The sequence below is a fragment of the Schistosoma mansoni genome, chromosome 4 (genome assembly GCF_000237925.1).
Source record: "Schistosoma mansoni strain Puerto Rico chromosome 4, complete genome".
NCBI classification, from domain to species: Eukaryota; Metazoa; Platyhelminthes; class Trematoda; order Strigeidida; family Schistosomatidae; genus Schistosoma; species Schistosoma mansoni.
This window is the reverse complement of record NC_031498.1, coordinates 11178569-11195492: the sequence shown is the minus strand read 5'-3', so window position 1 is coordinate 11195492 and position 16924 is coordinate 11178569. Positions and strand designations below refer to the sequence as shown.

The 16924-nt window shown below is 33.1% G+C and overlaps 1 protein-coding gene across 1 annotated transcript in view; it reads left to right on the top strand.

Moving 5' to 3' along the window:
• Positions 1-6723: 6723 nt before the first annotated feature.
• Smp_211000 (putative dock) overlaps positions 6724-16924 on the top strand; it is a gene marked incomplete at both ends in the record, with an annotated part of 49104 nt that continues 38903 nt past the window's right edge. Inside the window, 5 exons of the mRNA XM_018796810.1 lie at positions 6724-6909; positions 8614-8684; positions 11369-11516; positions 12135-12257; positions 15110-15285. Of these exons, the coding sequence (XP_018651915.1) occupies positions 6724-6909; positions 8614-8684; positions 11369-11516; positions 12135-12257; positions 15110-15285 (704 nt within the window). The remainder of the gene's footprint in view (positions 6910-8613; positions 8685-11368; positions 11517-12134; positions 12258-15109; positions 15286-16924) is intronic.

Here is a 16924-nt window from a genome sequence, read left to right as displayed (position 1 = left end):
TATCAAAGAGGCAATCGTTTCAACATGTCAGGAGGTTTTGGGCCAAAAGAAGCACCATCACAAGGAATGGATCACTGTTGGTACACTGGATAAAATGAAAGAAAGGAGGAACAAGAAGGTGGCAATCAATATCAGCCGAACAAGAGCGGAAAAAGCCAAGGCACAAGCCGAATACACAGAGGCAAACAAGCAAGTGAAGAGGAGCATCAGAACCGACAAACGTAAATATGTGGAAGATTTAGCGATGACAGCGGAAAAGGCTGCAAGAGAGGGAAACATGAGACAACTGTATGATACAACCAAGAAACTTGCTGGAGATTACCGTAAACCAGAAAGACCAGTGAAAAGCAAGGAAGGCAAAGTAATCACCGACATGGAAGAACAACGAAACAGATGGGTAGAACACTTCAAAGAACTCTTGAATCAACCAGCTCCACTGAACCCACCCAACATCGAAGCAGCACCCACAGACCTCCCAATCGATGTTGGCCCACCAACAATTGAAGAGATCAGCATGGCCATTAGACAAATCAAGAGCGGCAAAGCAGCGGGACCAGACAACATTCCGGCAGACGCATTGAAAGCAGATGTAGTAATAAGTGCGAAAATACTCCTCATTATCTTCAGTAAGATTTGGGATAGAGAACAAGTACCAACAGACTGGAAAAAAGGACTTCTGATCAAAATACCAAAGAAAGGCGATCTCAGCAAGTGCGACAACTACAGGGGCATCACTCTCCTCTCAATACCAGGGAAAGTCTTCAACATAGTATTGTTAAACAGGATGAAGGATTCCGTGGACGCTCAACTTCGAGATCAACAAGCTGGATTTCGTAAGGATAGATCGTGCACAGATCAAATCGCAACTCTACGTATCATTGTGGAACAATCAATCGAATGGAATTCATCACTCTACATCAACTTCATTGACTACGAGAAGGCATTTGATAGCGTGGACAGGACGACACTATGGAGGCTTCTTCGACACTACGGCGTGCCTGAGAAGATAGTCAATATCATACGGAACTCCTATGATGGACTAAACTGCCAAATCGTTCACGGAGGACTACTCACCGATTCATTCGAGGTAAAGACCGGTGTTAGGCAATGTTGCTTACTCTCACCCTTTCTCTTTCTCCTGGTGATCGACTGGATCATGAAGACGTCAACATCTGGAGGAATGCACAGGATACAGTGGACAGGCAGGATGCAGCTTGACGATTTAAACTTCGCGGATGATCTGGCTCTTCTATCACAAACGCAACAACAAATGCAGGAGAAGACGACCAGTGTAGCAGCAGTAGGTCTCAATATAAACAAAGGGAAAAGCAAGACTCTCCGATACAATACAATATTCACCGATCCAATTACACTTGACGGAGAAGCTTTGGAGGATGTGGAAACCTTTACATATTTGGGCAGCATCATTGATGAACACGGTGGATCAGATGCAGATGTGAGAGCGAGGATCGGCAAAGCAAGAGCAGCATATTTACAACTGAAAAACATCTGAAGCTTAAAACAATTGTCAACCAACACCAAGGCTAGAATTTTCAATACAAATGTGAAGACAGTTCTACTGTATGGGGCGGAGACGTGGAGAACTACGAAAGCCATTATCCAGAAGATACAAGTGTTTATTAACAGTTGTCTACGCAAGATACTTCGGATCCGTTGGCCAGACACTATCAGCAACAAGCTACTGTGGGAGACAACAAACCAGATTCCAGCGGAGGAAGAAATCAGGAGGAAGCTCTGGAAGTGGATTGGGCACACTTTGAGGAAATCATCCAATTGTGTCACAAGACAGGCCTTCACATGGAATCCTGAAGGTCAAAGGAGAACAGGAAGACCAAAGAACACATTACGCCGAGAAATAGAGACAGACATGAGAAGAATGAACAAGAACTGGATAGAACTAGAAAAGAAGGCCCAGGACACAGTGTGTTGGAGAATGCTGGTCGGCGGCCTATGCTCCATTGGGAGTAACAGGAGTAAGTAAGTAAGTTTGACTTTCAACATCCTCTATATCCATCTACAGTTTTGTGCAACTCTAACTTCAGTTTTAAATAAGTAACAAACATCCGGAAATCGTGTGTATGAACAATAAATATTAATAACTAACATGGGTTTAAACACTGAATATCTGTTAGTTTAATGAAAATGTAGACTGTTCTTTTTTAGTTTCTTTGATAATTGATGAGCCATAATAGCTTATCAGAATTTGCCCAATATTTATTTATCCTACTTTAGGTTCATTTGTAAATTCTTTTTAGATTCCTTTACATATTTCGATTTTTCCAACCGAATTATTAATTACAAATTTTGCCCCCGAATGCCCTGGTATGTCTGAGAGTGGGGAGGGGCCACTCTCCCTCTCGAAATGCTCTCACACGGCCACGCGTATATAGCCTCTGCCAGGGAAGTCCTACTCACTGCCTTCTCGTGACATTACTGTTCTTTACGAAATTGAGAGGACGAAAAGTGAATGTTCGGCGCTTTAACCGGGCTGGTGGACACGGAAAGTCCACTAAGGGAAGTTGGAAAACCCTGATTTCAAACCAATGGTGCATACGGGCTCCAGTATCCTGAGGGAACAAATGGCGTATGAATCAATCGTTGGTCACCGGCTACTATGGGACTGCATCTCCTTACGATGCTCCACTGCCTTGTGGATCAGACCTTTAGGTCAAAGGCTCGGGGTGTGGCCCCCTAAGAAAACCACCTGTTTCGGTTCAAGCACCTGGGCAGTATCACAGCTCTCACACAAATCAAATGAGATTTGTGTGGCGCATATATGTCTGGTGTCTCCTTGTGCCAATATTTATTTGTTTAAATAAATAATAAATAAATAAATTGTGAAACTAGGGATTATCTATCTACTGCAATATATCCGTTATATTACTATTCTTACTTTCTGTAAAGAATATTTATGAAAATGTCCATTAAAATGTTAAGTTTATACCTCTATGTATTTTACATTATTCATTTCTTTTATGAATTGGACAACTTTCTATATCTAATAAACTCTTAAGAAAGTTTTTTCTTCGTTTATATTTAAAAAAACATTCAAGATTATCTCAAAATTCTAGACTAAATAAATCTCGTCTGCATTTTTCATATCGACATAAATCTTGTGTGTAATGGTGTACTCTTGTATGTGTGTTTGTTTGCGTATATCTGTGTACGAATGTATTTACATTTAGATAATTTTTTGGTAGCACTGTGTGCAATTACATACCCCATATATGTTTTCTACAGGCGAGTAGATTATTCTAATCAGTTTTATTTTATTTAAGTACTCTTTCGTGTTTATTTTAACTTCTTAAACTACTGTTGCTTGTGAGAATTGAGTTTCTCGTTACTATATAAAACATCAAATGCATGCTTTTCTACAGATGATTCATCAGATATCTTTTTAGACAAAGACAAGTAAATTTTTCTTCAAATTAAGTGTCCAATCAACGTAAAAATAATAGTCATCTGGAAATCTTATGTTTGTTGGTGAGTTCGCTATATGGGACTAAGTACGTTTTGTTTGAACTTTAGAATCATCATTCAAGAATTAATGTCTGATTAATTTTTTAAAGCAAATAGATTGTCAGATATCAAGTGTGAAACTGAATTTTATTAGTATCTTGATATCATCGAATAGACTGCATGTTTGTAGAGGAGTTCCAAAGCTTACAGTCTTTATGTTTGGATTAAATTATGTTAGTCTTTTTGAGGCTTATGCTTGTATTGAGGTCTTTTTTTCATATGTAATATGACTTGGCTAGATTGACTAATTAAGTCATGTGGGCAACACTGGCTGTCAAAAATATTTCTGAAAAGCACCATAAGTTATGTTGTTGAGCAAAAAACGCTCAGAAGAAACTTATTTCTAATTTTATTATCTGGTGAAAATAATCTAAAATGACGTGTTTAGACCTTTTTCTGTAGCTAGATTATTTCAGATAATTATTTAATCTTGAGATGGTGGAGAAGACTTGTAGCTCAGGTGGATGATTTTGATAGAGTTTTGTTCTCTGAGCTGGACAGTTTGGTCGTGGAGCTTTCATCGTTCTCCTACCTCAAGTTTGTGCGGATGATATTGTTAAGAAGAAGGATGAAAGCTCCACGACAAAACTGTCTAGCTGAGAGAACAATACTGCATCAAAATTATTTCATCTTCCTAACGTTTACATTCCAAATATTTGACGTAGTTTTCCTGATGAAACAATTTAGAATATGTCCATTTTACTCGATACAAACAATATCTTTTGATGGTTATCTGGGATTATGATCAAATTCTATAGAGGTTCTATATTTTTTTTTTGAAAATTATCACATTTTATGTAATTAAATAACGATTTAACTTACTTCACTGAATAGTTATCCAGCGTTGATTATTTAAAGAGGTTTACTAGTACAATAGGTTATCAGCTATATATAGATTTTTAAGATGTCTGATTTATCTGAGGAAAAAACATTGGGATATAAGATATTGAAGTAACTTTAAAAACTATGTGTTAGTCAAAGCAAAACAACTTATGAACGACAAAAAACAAATAGTCTTCATTGGGTAAAAGTACTTGGTCTTACTTAAACTTTGTGAAAAATAATCAGAACACAACTTAAACTAATGACTCGTTTTGAATAAGATTTTAGTAACAATTAGTTCACTTATTTGGAACAACTTTCAACCTTTCAGTTTACTGACTATTCTGATGGATTTTGTTGCGTAGGCTTATTTTCTGTTGTAAAAAACTATGAGACTGCTGAAAATGGGGTCGAAGATTCAGATTTTGTTTGTTTTTTACCTAATTTTTTTCATTAGTTAGATAGTTTCATCAACCCTTTAACAATTCAGTACGTGTCAAAAGTCAAATGAAATTGTAACTCAGTAGTTTAGACACTCCAGTTTAGTTATCACATCATCAGCTTCAATCTCTATTCACTTACGATTACCAAAAGTCAATTTTTACTTCCATTCGCCTTACTTTTAATAACATTCACACCCAAAACCTTCGTCTTACGGACAGTTGGTTATCTTTAAACCACTGAGTTGGGATTTAAATCTTCAACTTCAGTCAGTTATTTTCTTAGTTTCCTCCCTTGTTTATCTATCGGCTAATGGTTAACCTAACCATTATTCATTGGTTTACAGACTAGATAGAAGTGTTTTTTCTCTTTTAAATCAAGATTGCCACTTCATTGGATGAGTTGTAATGATTGTTGAAGGTTATACTACTTATTATTTCAACAATTGCACCGTTTAAAAAATAACCAGGAACCTACTAGTATCAATTGTGAAATCCTTGTATTTATTGTTTTTTGTACATCAGTAAAGTCACATTGTTGAATCCAACATAATGTACCTTTACTGATGTAATAGATTTACTTCGTCAAAGCTGTAAACATAAGCAAAGCTATGATATCGAAATAGTTTGAATCGCTATGATGTAGTGAAATGCACATGATACCTGCCTTATCGTTCTTCATCATTTTAAAATACTCAAATGTTGATCAGGAGCCTAATTATAATTATGTGTCATGTGAGCATGTACACCTACATGATTTTATGTAAAATATTGTTTTGATTAATTTTAAGTACATTATTCAGCTGTTCAGTCCTAGCCTATAATACTGAATTCTCACTCTAATGATATCATGCCTCTCACGAAACCAATTGGATATAAGTATTATCCAGTGTAGAGTTGTACGTGTACATTGTTGAGGAGTCTTAGACTAAAATAAAATAACTATTCGCTGTTACAGGTTTTCCATGGTCCTCTAGTTATTTTTATTTCATGTCGAAAACTACTACCATAAAGCTACACAATTTTATACGTAACACTTTATTAAATGATAAATATGTTTTCATTAGTGGCTAGCGTCAAAATAGATCTTTAAAAGTTTGAATATAAAGCTGTGATCTGTGAAGTTGGCCGAATCGGAAGTAATTCAGTAACCAATTAGATAAGAATTGATGTTGGTAACAAATTGACTGAGACTAAAGTATGACTTGCCGTATTCTCATTGAATGACTTAACGGTGCTAACTTTGATACAGTGTGTTGTTACGCATCCTTAATCGTAAGTTTTCGTAAAATAAGTCGATAAGCAGACATGTAATCAAATTGTACTTTAGTTCTCTAATTACAGTAAAGTGTAATTTTAACCTGAATATTTAGAACATAGAAGCTTTCTGGAATTCAATTTGTACAGTGTAAAGATCCTGTGACTATTTATTAATAATGATCAAACTAAACGTGGATTTCAGTTTAGTGCTTGTCGGAGTCATTAAGTTACCGTTTAAATGCAATTTAACCTATGGCTAGTTAATAGATTCTTAGAATACATTTCATCACGTTCTTTAGTGTCTCTGGTTAGTTTCCAAAATATCCTAAAACTAGGGTTCATTTTGATAAGTTATTATTTATATTTTCCAGCTTCTAAGTACTCGTAATTTCTCGAAGATTGAAATTCGCTCCATTTTACCTTACAGTTACAGACTACCCAGCTGATTTATTCATGCTACTACGTGGATATTAGTAATAATATTTTATAAACATTATTTCTACTTCAATAAACTTATAGTTATTAATTAGTTCACTTATTTGCAATCAGTGTGTACTTTGTTCAACATCTGATTTTATTTTATATTTTAAGTGAATGCGTTGGTTAAGATTAATGAAATTTGTGGTGTTGTGACTAGATTCTTAATTATTTGTTTGCATTTATGAATTTATATACCTTCATTATTACATATGTTTATCTTTTTATTATCTTTTCTGTTCATAGGAACCTTTTATATGTATATCCACGAAGTGTTAGTCTTCCACCTTCAAAACAGGCTTCTTCTCGAAATATCACTGTCCGTGTACAATTAATGTATAGTGACTCTGCTGTAACTAAAGTGCTTCCAGTAAGTGATTTTTTAAAATGATTTATTTAAAATTTCTGTTTGATGAATCTAAGCATGCGACTGAAAGATACGTTTATGTGTATCAACAAGTATCCGTGATTCCCAGCTTGGTATCGAATTGAGGTATTATAGTTTTCAGACATAGAATTTTTCCACTGTGTTGAATAAATACCGTGATCTTTCTCTTACTCACTCTTCATTGTAATGTACTCTGATTTATGAAATCAAAGTATATATATATATAACTTGATATTCATGAACGATATATTTTAATAAAGGTAAAACTAATAATCACTCATGTTGCATTTATGTAAAGAGATTAATAATAGAATTATGGTCTGCACTTTTATCCTCAATAATACAACTCTTGTATTTATGACTTATTACAATTGGGATGCAGTAAAACATTTCATTCATTATAAGTACTTCGTAACTAAATACTTCAATAACTGCTTTCATTGGTAACAATTAAATTTCACGTAAGTAATTAAAAGTCATTTAGACTTTCTTAAAAGATTTTTCCTCAAATAAAAGTCAAGTAAATATATTGTTAGGGCACTAGATTGTTTAATTAATGTATGAAACATTCAAGAAAATGTATACAGATTCCAACCGTGTCAAATCTACTTTTGAGAGAAAAAGTTGACCTTGTAGAACAGATTAGATATCTTAGTATACCATATTATCTAATACTTATTACTGAAATCAGTAATCAATCGTTTACAATATGTATCGAAGCTTTTTATTTTTTGGAAAGTATTCGGCAGAATTGTCAAACATATTTTTAATAATCCCTGATCACTTTTGTTTTTAGTAGCTAGCAGTAAAATTGAAGATGAACATTGTGAAGTATAAATCAAAATTTCCACCTTTAATAATGGTTGACATCTTCGAATAAACTAGCTTGTCATAGTGAGGTTCCTCTTTTCATCGGTATTTAAAATCTCTTTCTACACCGTATACTGTCTCGGCGGAACCTCAAGATTAGCAGATAACTAAGGTTTTAGAATAAAGTCCCTAATAAATTTTAAGCAATGATTACTTTTACTAATAAATGATTATGTTAGAAGTTCAATTTTCACATTTTTACAGAAATATGTAGCCCCGCTAATCAGATAATATTCATTTTCCTGTTATTAATTATGGTTTGGTGTTCAGTTTTTGATTGTCATATACATTTTTTTCTTACAACCGAATGGTCTATTTCAACCCTTCTCTACTTATGTCTTTCAATTTAAATAACAGCATGATATCACTAAGAAACTCTATAAAAGGTATGCTACAATGTACATCGACTTTTTCATAGTTAATTAGTTACATTATGTTCTGTATTGGATATTGTAAACTCATGAGGAAAAAGAACACAAAATATTGTCCTTCAGTTTTCTCTGCTTATGTTTCCATCGTCTATAGTTCGAATGAAGAAATGGACACGTTTTACTGAAAGCTTTTTGATCTCCTCTAAAAAGCTAAGCGCTTAGACGTAGCAAATATAACAGATGATTTTATTGCTTAAGTAGTCAGTCTGAGTAAAGTGGAAAGATGCTTGTATCGATTTTTATGGGTGTCCCAGTTCAAAGAACAAATAACAGCAACCGTCTCATGTAACTATACTCAGGCTCATACAATTATTAGGTGTTTTTTTTTACTACATTTTGCCTATTTATTCAGTTTTTTTGTCTGATTTATTTTATTATCCCATAGGCTATATATGGCAAAAGTAATTCTCCTAGATTTATATGCGACGCATTCACTACAGTTTTATATCACAACAGGTAAGTAAATAGATCATATTCTTCTATATTTCGCCACATACATCTTATAATCGAATAGAAGCTTAGAAGAAATAATCTCATAAGATAAAGATTTCTATTCTTGGTAATGTAGATACATGTTACTTTGTTTAAGGTTTCCAACTATAACATCCAATTAAACCTTAATGTGACCACAGCTATATATCAATGACGATATAAGCTTAAGCATAAGAAACTTACTGAATAAGAAGTAGAAAATTTATCTTATTTACAGTTGACATTTTAATGATCACGTAAAATAAATACGACTGTATCACTGTAATCAATTTCAATATGTACTATTTAATATTTCTAAAAATAGTTAATGATCATCTCATAATTTATTTAAAAATTCTGTCTAGTTTTTTCACCAGACTGGCTTACAATTCAGTCAATTATCTATACACAATATGAAATTTATATACCAACCAGTGATCTGTACATGTATATGTTATGATCATCTTCACAAGTTATCTAGTTTTTATCATGGTGAACAAATATCCTATTAATTATTGTTGTCTAACAATTAGCTTATATTCTTTTGATTAGTAAGAACGTTTGGGTAAGATCCAACTTTATGACCGATCTCTGAGTGACTCTGAGGTGACTATCTACTTTCTAAGATTAAATGAGGGTTATAAACTAGTGTGAAGAATTAGAATTATAATTTACTGTTAATGATTAGCGTTAGGAATTAGGCTTAGGGTTTTCATCACGAACTGACATCAGCTAAAATCTCAAGACGCTATTTGGCCAAATGGAAGAATGAATTTCACGCCAAAATCCAAGACTTGTTATGCTAAATCGGACTGGTTTGCCCGTAAATTATAGTCTCACCAACATTTGTTTAATAATTTATTCTGTCTTAACACAAAATACTTAATTTTGAGAAAAATTCAACTACAGTTTTGTTGCTTGCTAAGTCAAATCGAGTTTTAAATAAAGTTCATGATAAAGCCTTATGTTAAAGAGAAAATAACATTTGACGAGATGAATTAAATTCAATATAAAAAAAGCTAAATTTTCTGTTATGTTGTGTGGTTGTCCGACTCTGCTTCTTTTGATTGACCTAGAGCATCTGTTTCATGTACAATTGAATACGTATGCTGAGAAAAGAGATAAGTATCTGTTATCCCAAGAATTTAGTTTATCTACAAAATCTTTCAAGACACTATGATTCGAAATAATATTCAGCGTAATTATAACTAGCTGTTTTGTGAAATTCATTTATTTACATTTTTGATTTATGAGCTCATTTTTCAGCGAACTAAAATTCTACTCTGAGCATAAATATATATTGAGATGTAGAAATAACTAGCGATTTCTTAACACATTGTTTATAAGCTGCAATGGCCTTCATTTTTAGCTCCCAACAAATTCTTTCCTATTTGCTTAACCAATAATGTCCAATTTATGCTTCTACAAATATTAAATGGTTGGAGGGATTAGAGAGGACACTCTGGGTTCAAGTATCATGCTAGTTACCACTCATATGCTATTTCTTCTTCTTGTTTACAAACACGTAGCATCAGAACACATTCCGTGTCACTTAGACTAGTGACCACAATACAACTTGAACTAAAGACATGAACAAACATGGTATGAGTTACTACCAAATAATCAATCAATGTAATTTTCTTATGATTTAAAGCAACGAATCAGTCTATGCAATAATGACTCATAGTAACCTCAGTTCTATAAAATATTCTATTAACTGGCTATTTTGACATGAATTTCGAATTCCCACTTTGAATAGATGTTATATACAAAGTTAACCTCTTTGATATTATTACTATTATTAATAATAATAATAATGAAAATTCAACTCACCCGTAAACTATTAGAAACAGTGTTAAACTTTGCTTTTTAAACCATGTACTAGGTATAAATATTATCCATATTCTGAAAGCACATGATTCTATAAACAGTTCATTAATTGTGATTAGAGTTTATCAGTCACTTAAGCACAGTTTCATTAAATCTGAGAAGTGAAATTCTAATGATAACCACCATAATATTTCACTTACTAGTTTTTAAAATTCAGTTTTAATAATACTAACTTTTGTCGTCCGAATATCTACACAGCTAAATCGTTCTCCTTTATGAATTTCACATTATTATGTCTGGTTAAACAGTATTTTGTCAGTCTACCCAAAAGTATTTGGACAAGAGTGTTTATGTTGTCATCTAAACAAATCTTTTTCTACTTCACTGACTTGGAAACGTACCGAATATCCAAACTCACCAAATTTTTAGTAATAGGCTAAACATACGAAAGCAACTGTGTTTTGTTGATCAAGTCAAAGTAGAGCTTATTGGGGTACCATTTTATTAACTTAATTACCGCATTCTTAGTCAGGATACAGCTAAGTTACAACTTTACGAAAACTCGTCCACATTGTTTTGCGATTATTGGAAATTTGTTAGCACAACAGTTATCATTTAATGCATTTCGTAATAGATTCTTACATATATTAAGTGACTTTCTTGTTTGTTTAAATTATTTATACAATAAAACAATGAATCTCAGTGCCCAATTTCATATTATCTAGCTTCATATAGCTACGTAATTACATAACTTCTAGTCTTGCTTGTTTTTTCGATTTCTCCATTTTAGTTAAAGATCTAAGTGTCTTACATTTATTTTTTTATTACCAAACTGTTAGATCGCCAGAATTTTTCGATGAAATAAAAATTCAGTTACCTGGAAACTTGGAAGAAAATCATTATCTGTTATTTACATTTTATCATGTAATTTGTCAAACGAAAAAACTTGAATCATCTGCCTCTTTAGAAACTGTAATTGGTTATTCTGTAAGTAATATTCTTTTAAAACTGTTCAATATGGGAAGTGCATAACTAACTAAATCTAGGTCAAAAGACAATAAAAATGAATTAGCACCACTTAGTTATTTCTTTCTAGTTTGTGACTTTTCCATAGCACTCACGTAAAAACAAATCCAAGTTCCAATCTTGGCACTTCATTTGCTGAACAGGACACCATACCTATAACGTGTTATGCTAGAATTCAATCGTCTATGTTCCCAAAATGTATGCTGTTGAATTTCAGCCAATTTATCTAACAGAAATAACCTTATCGCTAGACTTGTTTTTAAATTGTCGTTACACACGTTTAGCAGTTCTGAACTAGAAATAAAACAATTATTTAGTGATCTCTGCCTCATATTGGTTCTCCGACTAATTTCGGTTTGCAGTAAGGACTAAAATCTCCTAAGTAATACAGATACTTTTACTGTTGGTTCATATCACTTGTAGATTATTCAATACATGTCAGTCAACGTATATAATCCCAAAGTCACTAGTGTATTTCATTTCTGCTGTAATATGTTACCTGAAAGGCTGTTTAGCTGTAGATTCATGGGAAACTTGACTGTATAACCAACTGTATCCCACTGTTTTATTTTAATTTAGTGGCTACCCTTATTAGAACAAGGATGTTTAAAAGATCATGATGTCAATTTGTTAGTCAGTGTAGAAAAACCACCCCCAGCTTTGGCAATGATCAAACCGGACATAAAATCAATCTCAGAAAAGGTAATGATGAATATTATTTTTTGTTACTTTGTGCAACTTGCAAGAACAATGAATGCATTTTTCAGTAGACCGTGTCATACTCTTGTTACTTATCTGAATAGCAATATAAGTAATACTGTGTTAACAGGGCAAGATATCATGGTTTGAATCACGAACTGATCTTAGCTTGACCACCTTTGACAGCTTTTTCATCTTAGTTCAGGACTTTTCATCTAAGTGAATCTACGACCCTATTGCAGAGGCTCAAACCAAAGACCTTCAGTCTCAGCGGTCAAGAACCTAAGCGTTCGCGTTCCGGATCAAATGTCCCAGGTTAAGTCACTGTAGTGGGTTTGTGAATGCGCTCTGATAAAGAGTCCCGTTAAAGGATAAAGCATCTTCCCAGTACATTCTGGCTTATAATTATCGTTTACCTAAGATCAGTTTGTAATTTAAAACCTGAAAATTCTTGTCTCTACCCACTTATTCTGATATTGAGACAATCACCAATTCGCAAACGTTTTTTCATAATCCGAAGGCCATTATAAACCTAGAAGCATCTAACATTTGTTATTTCCCTGGTTTCAGCTTCTCAACAACGTCCGTCCGAATTTTCATAACTTTGGTGTTTAATTAAACCATAGAACTCTTATAAACGTAAAGAACTGCAACTCCAGTGTAAGAAACAACTGGTAAACTTCTCCAACGATTTATTCTTACCATAAAGGTTTGGTAGATGGAGTCAGCGTTTATATTTACACTATGGTGATAATTTACCAGCAGATTATATGTAACACTTATTAAACTTTATTTAATCACCGAATTTCACAGAATATCATTTCTGTAACATCTTAGTAAAATCCAATAGGTGCTATATATTGATTCATATCAGAAACCTTTTCACAAAACTAAATATTTCCATAACATCTTGATCGGTTTACCTTATAGTTAAGCAAGTATGCTTATATGTACTGAATTTTAATACAAAGCTTTGTTAGTCAACAATATATGACATTTTGAAATCAGATCGAATGGATCAACATTTTAGTAAACATAAATTGTAAACTATAAGCAAAGATGGATAGTGGCTAGCAGTGGAATCCAGGACGCGCGTTTCGTCTTATTTGGAACTCGTCAGTTGGATGTACCTGCATCTCGGAGTTGATGTTCGCTCTGGGACTCGAGCCCAATACCTTTCGCTTCAAACGCCATCGCGTTATCCACTCAGCTACTGAGTCCTGATAGTCACTCGCTTGTGCAATGGGATAAAGTTTAAATTCACTTAGTATAGTTTGTTTGAATCTTCCCATTGATGTTTTGGAATGCAACTGGTCAGTCTCTTATTGGCATATGTGAACATCTGGCTGACGAGTCTCAAATGGGACGGAACGCGCGTCCTGGATCCCACTGCTACCCACTATCCATCTTTGCTTATAATGCTTGTGAATTGAGGCTATATCGAGGCAATATGCACAGTATGCACATATGCCAATAAGAGACTGACCAGTTGCAGTCCTTAACATCAATGGGAAGATTCAAACAAACAATACTGAGTAAATAAATTGTAAACTGTTTGCATTACTTCGTTTTTTATCCCTCTAAAACACAAAATGCTGATTTTAAACTTTTCCGCATCAATGAGTAGTCTTATCGTATTGTCTTTGGAGTAATTGATTAATTTTCCTATCTTTAGAGTTTTATCATCCGTGGTAGTTTGTTAGCCAGTAAGTGACACACTCTTATCATAGATGTAAAAACCATACTTTACTTTCCTCATATACATGTTGAAAAAAATAATTCATTTAGAATAGGAAAGACAATCTGAATATTATGATAGAAACAATGCAAAACAGTTAAATAAGCTTTCAGTTGTTTCGCCATTCTTTTAAATACATTAAACCTAGTGTTTTTTGTTATTTGCTGCCAATAATATCGATTTCATAGAGCTTGCTAAAAAGTATAAATGGTTTTTTGCGAGCTCATTCTACTCCAATCGGTTTCACACCCCTAGTTAACTTCGTATAATTTATAAACTTACCCCATTGTGAAACTAGATTCATGTAACAACGTGATATAAGTAACCAAATACGAACCATTTTAGGGAATGGATATATTTCATACATACTGACACGTTAGTCCACATGCATAGAGTGAGGGATTTGTAAAACGTAAGGATCGTATACTGTGATGAACTGACTGACGTAATGTTCAATGATGTAGTATGTGGATTTGACTTGACAGACAAATCAATGTAGAAATTATTATCTTGTCTTGTATACCTAGGTATTATGGTGTTATACAGACTCTCAGACAGCCACGTGTTTATAAAAGTGGTGCATGAATAAAGTTACTAATTATTCACCAAAATAAACCAGTGCAAACATGCACAAGCTGCGTAGTGTGCTGCTATTATAAGACTTTGTTGTCACACTTATTTTTGTCAACAAAGTTAAATGAAAATATAAACTAATGAAACACTTGGAACTAACTATCAACTTCTACGAAACCTAGGTCTAAGCCTCAAGTTCCTAACCTCTAACCATTGGACACCACCGGATCTCAATCTTACTTCAACTAAATTTATGTTTAACTGTCTTGTGAATAAAAGGTTTTTAAACCTCTGTATTTACTGAAATTTAATCCAAAAGTGACTAAATACTTAATAACTGAAATATAAGTTTCTACATGACACATTTTAGCCTATCTTAATCGTTTAGTACAATAAGCATTCAGAGAGTTCATTGTTTTTAACTCTATAATCTATTTCATACGAATGCATTGGTATATATATTCTAGGTTACACTTTTCAGTGAAATTGAAAATTACACTTTCCTCATACTCTTTTGGTCACCTTTTGTTTATTTGTCTCTTAGTTTTGTATGGATGCTTGCAAATGGGTTGATGCTCATCGTGAACTATTCAATGTTTCTACAACTGTTGTTTCTAGCGTTTACATGCAAGATACTTCATTAGAATGTCTTTTATCAGCTTGTCATGTGAATCGAATCAATTCCACCATTGAAAGTTTTGCTAATCGATCTGCTGTTCGGTAACTCTTTCACCTTTGATTATAATTTATAAAAAAATTAATATTTTTCTAATATCTCTGATTGGAAAATTAAATTTCCTACGTTTCACAACTTAGTATAGGCAGCCTCTTCAGAGTTATCTAATATACTTGGTTGTAGCTATTGTTATTTGTATTAGTCTAAAGTAAAAAGTAGCTATTTTTTCCAAAGACCGCTAATAGTTCTCTTTCATGACTTCACCGATCTCACAACTCATCTGAATATTATTATAGAAACAGTCCTGCATCTGGCCGTGAGCTTTCCGATAGCGCATTTTCTGAAACATATTTATTCAAACATGCTTAATCAACTCCAATCTAACAATAATACTAATCCTAATGAACAATCAATATGACTTATGTACAGTTTAATATACAAAAGTGTTTATCTTTATTCAATTCTATTTTTAATCATTTTGTGTTTTAGTTTACAACGAATGAATTTCTGTAACTTTCGATAAATAATAACAGGTATCAGAGATCCTGCCACCAATAATAAAATGGGTTAGAATTATTGTCTTACTTTGAAGCGTCTTCAAGATTGATTGTATCCTCTCCAATTTGAAAAGTCTTTGCATATGTAAACACAATCAGTTCATTCATTTATTCAAAGTTTCTTATTTTACGAATAGTAATGTCTTATTTATGTTCTACTATCGACAACTAATCGTGGTAACAAATTCAGAATAGAAATTGTTAAAAAATCTACATGAATATTAAATAGGAAGAATGTATTTGTAAAATCTCAGAGAATGAATTTGAAGTAAATCCAACGTTTCGCCTGGCAATCTGGTCCAAGCTTTTTCAGGGAAATATAATCAAACACCAAAATTATCGAATATAAATAGGTACATGGTTTTTCGGTTGACTATATACTGAATAGATCATCCAATCAATATTAAAAATGTTTAAAGTAGGTATTTGTATTAGTGTGTAAGAGACATGTGGTGTGAAACAAAAAGCGTTAAGATAACATATTGTGTGTATACGTAAATGAGAAGAAATTTCATCCACTATATGTAGTCTCTGGTCGGTGAATTTTTAAGAAAACATTTAATTTTATAAATGATATGAATCAAAAATATCACAGTATGAATAAAATGAAGATAAATAAACAAGACAAGGGAATGAATCCAAAGAGGAAGAATGTATTTGTAACTGAATATTAGTGTTATTTTAATGTTCCAGTTAATTCACTTAGTGTTGTTTACTTCTATCTTCCCATTGTTATATTCCAGTTAATTGTTTAACAAATTCAGATAATACAACTGATTAGAACCATTAAATGTAATTGTTGTTACTCAGATAATACGAGACAGATAAAATGGAAAAGGAGTTCACATCTTACTTATTAATAATTAGTTGCCATGGTACAGCTAATCGTATTCCATCTCTCCAATTATTACTGTTTGGATTTGCCCATATGTGTAGAGCTTCGGCTGTTAGTCTCTCTCTGTAAGAATTAAAGTCTTTTTGAAGGATTCTTGTGCCATTGAAAGCAATTGTATGACCCAATTCTATTGAGTGCAATGCTATCACTGACTTGTTCTCAAGTTTCCTCACATTATCTGAGGATTTAGGAAAATGCTTTAAGCATAGTTTGTGTTCCTTCTCCTTCTCA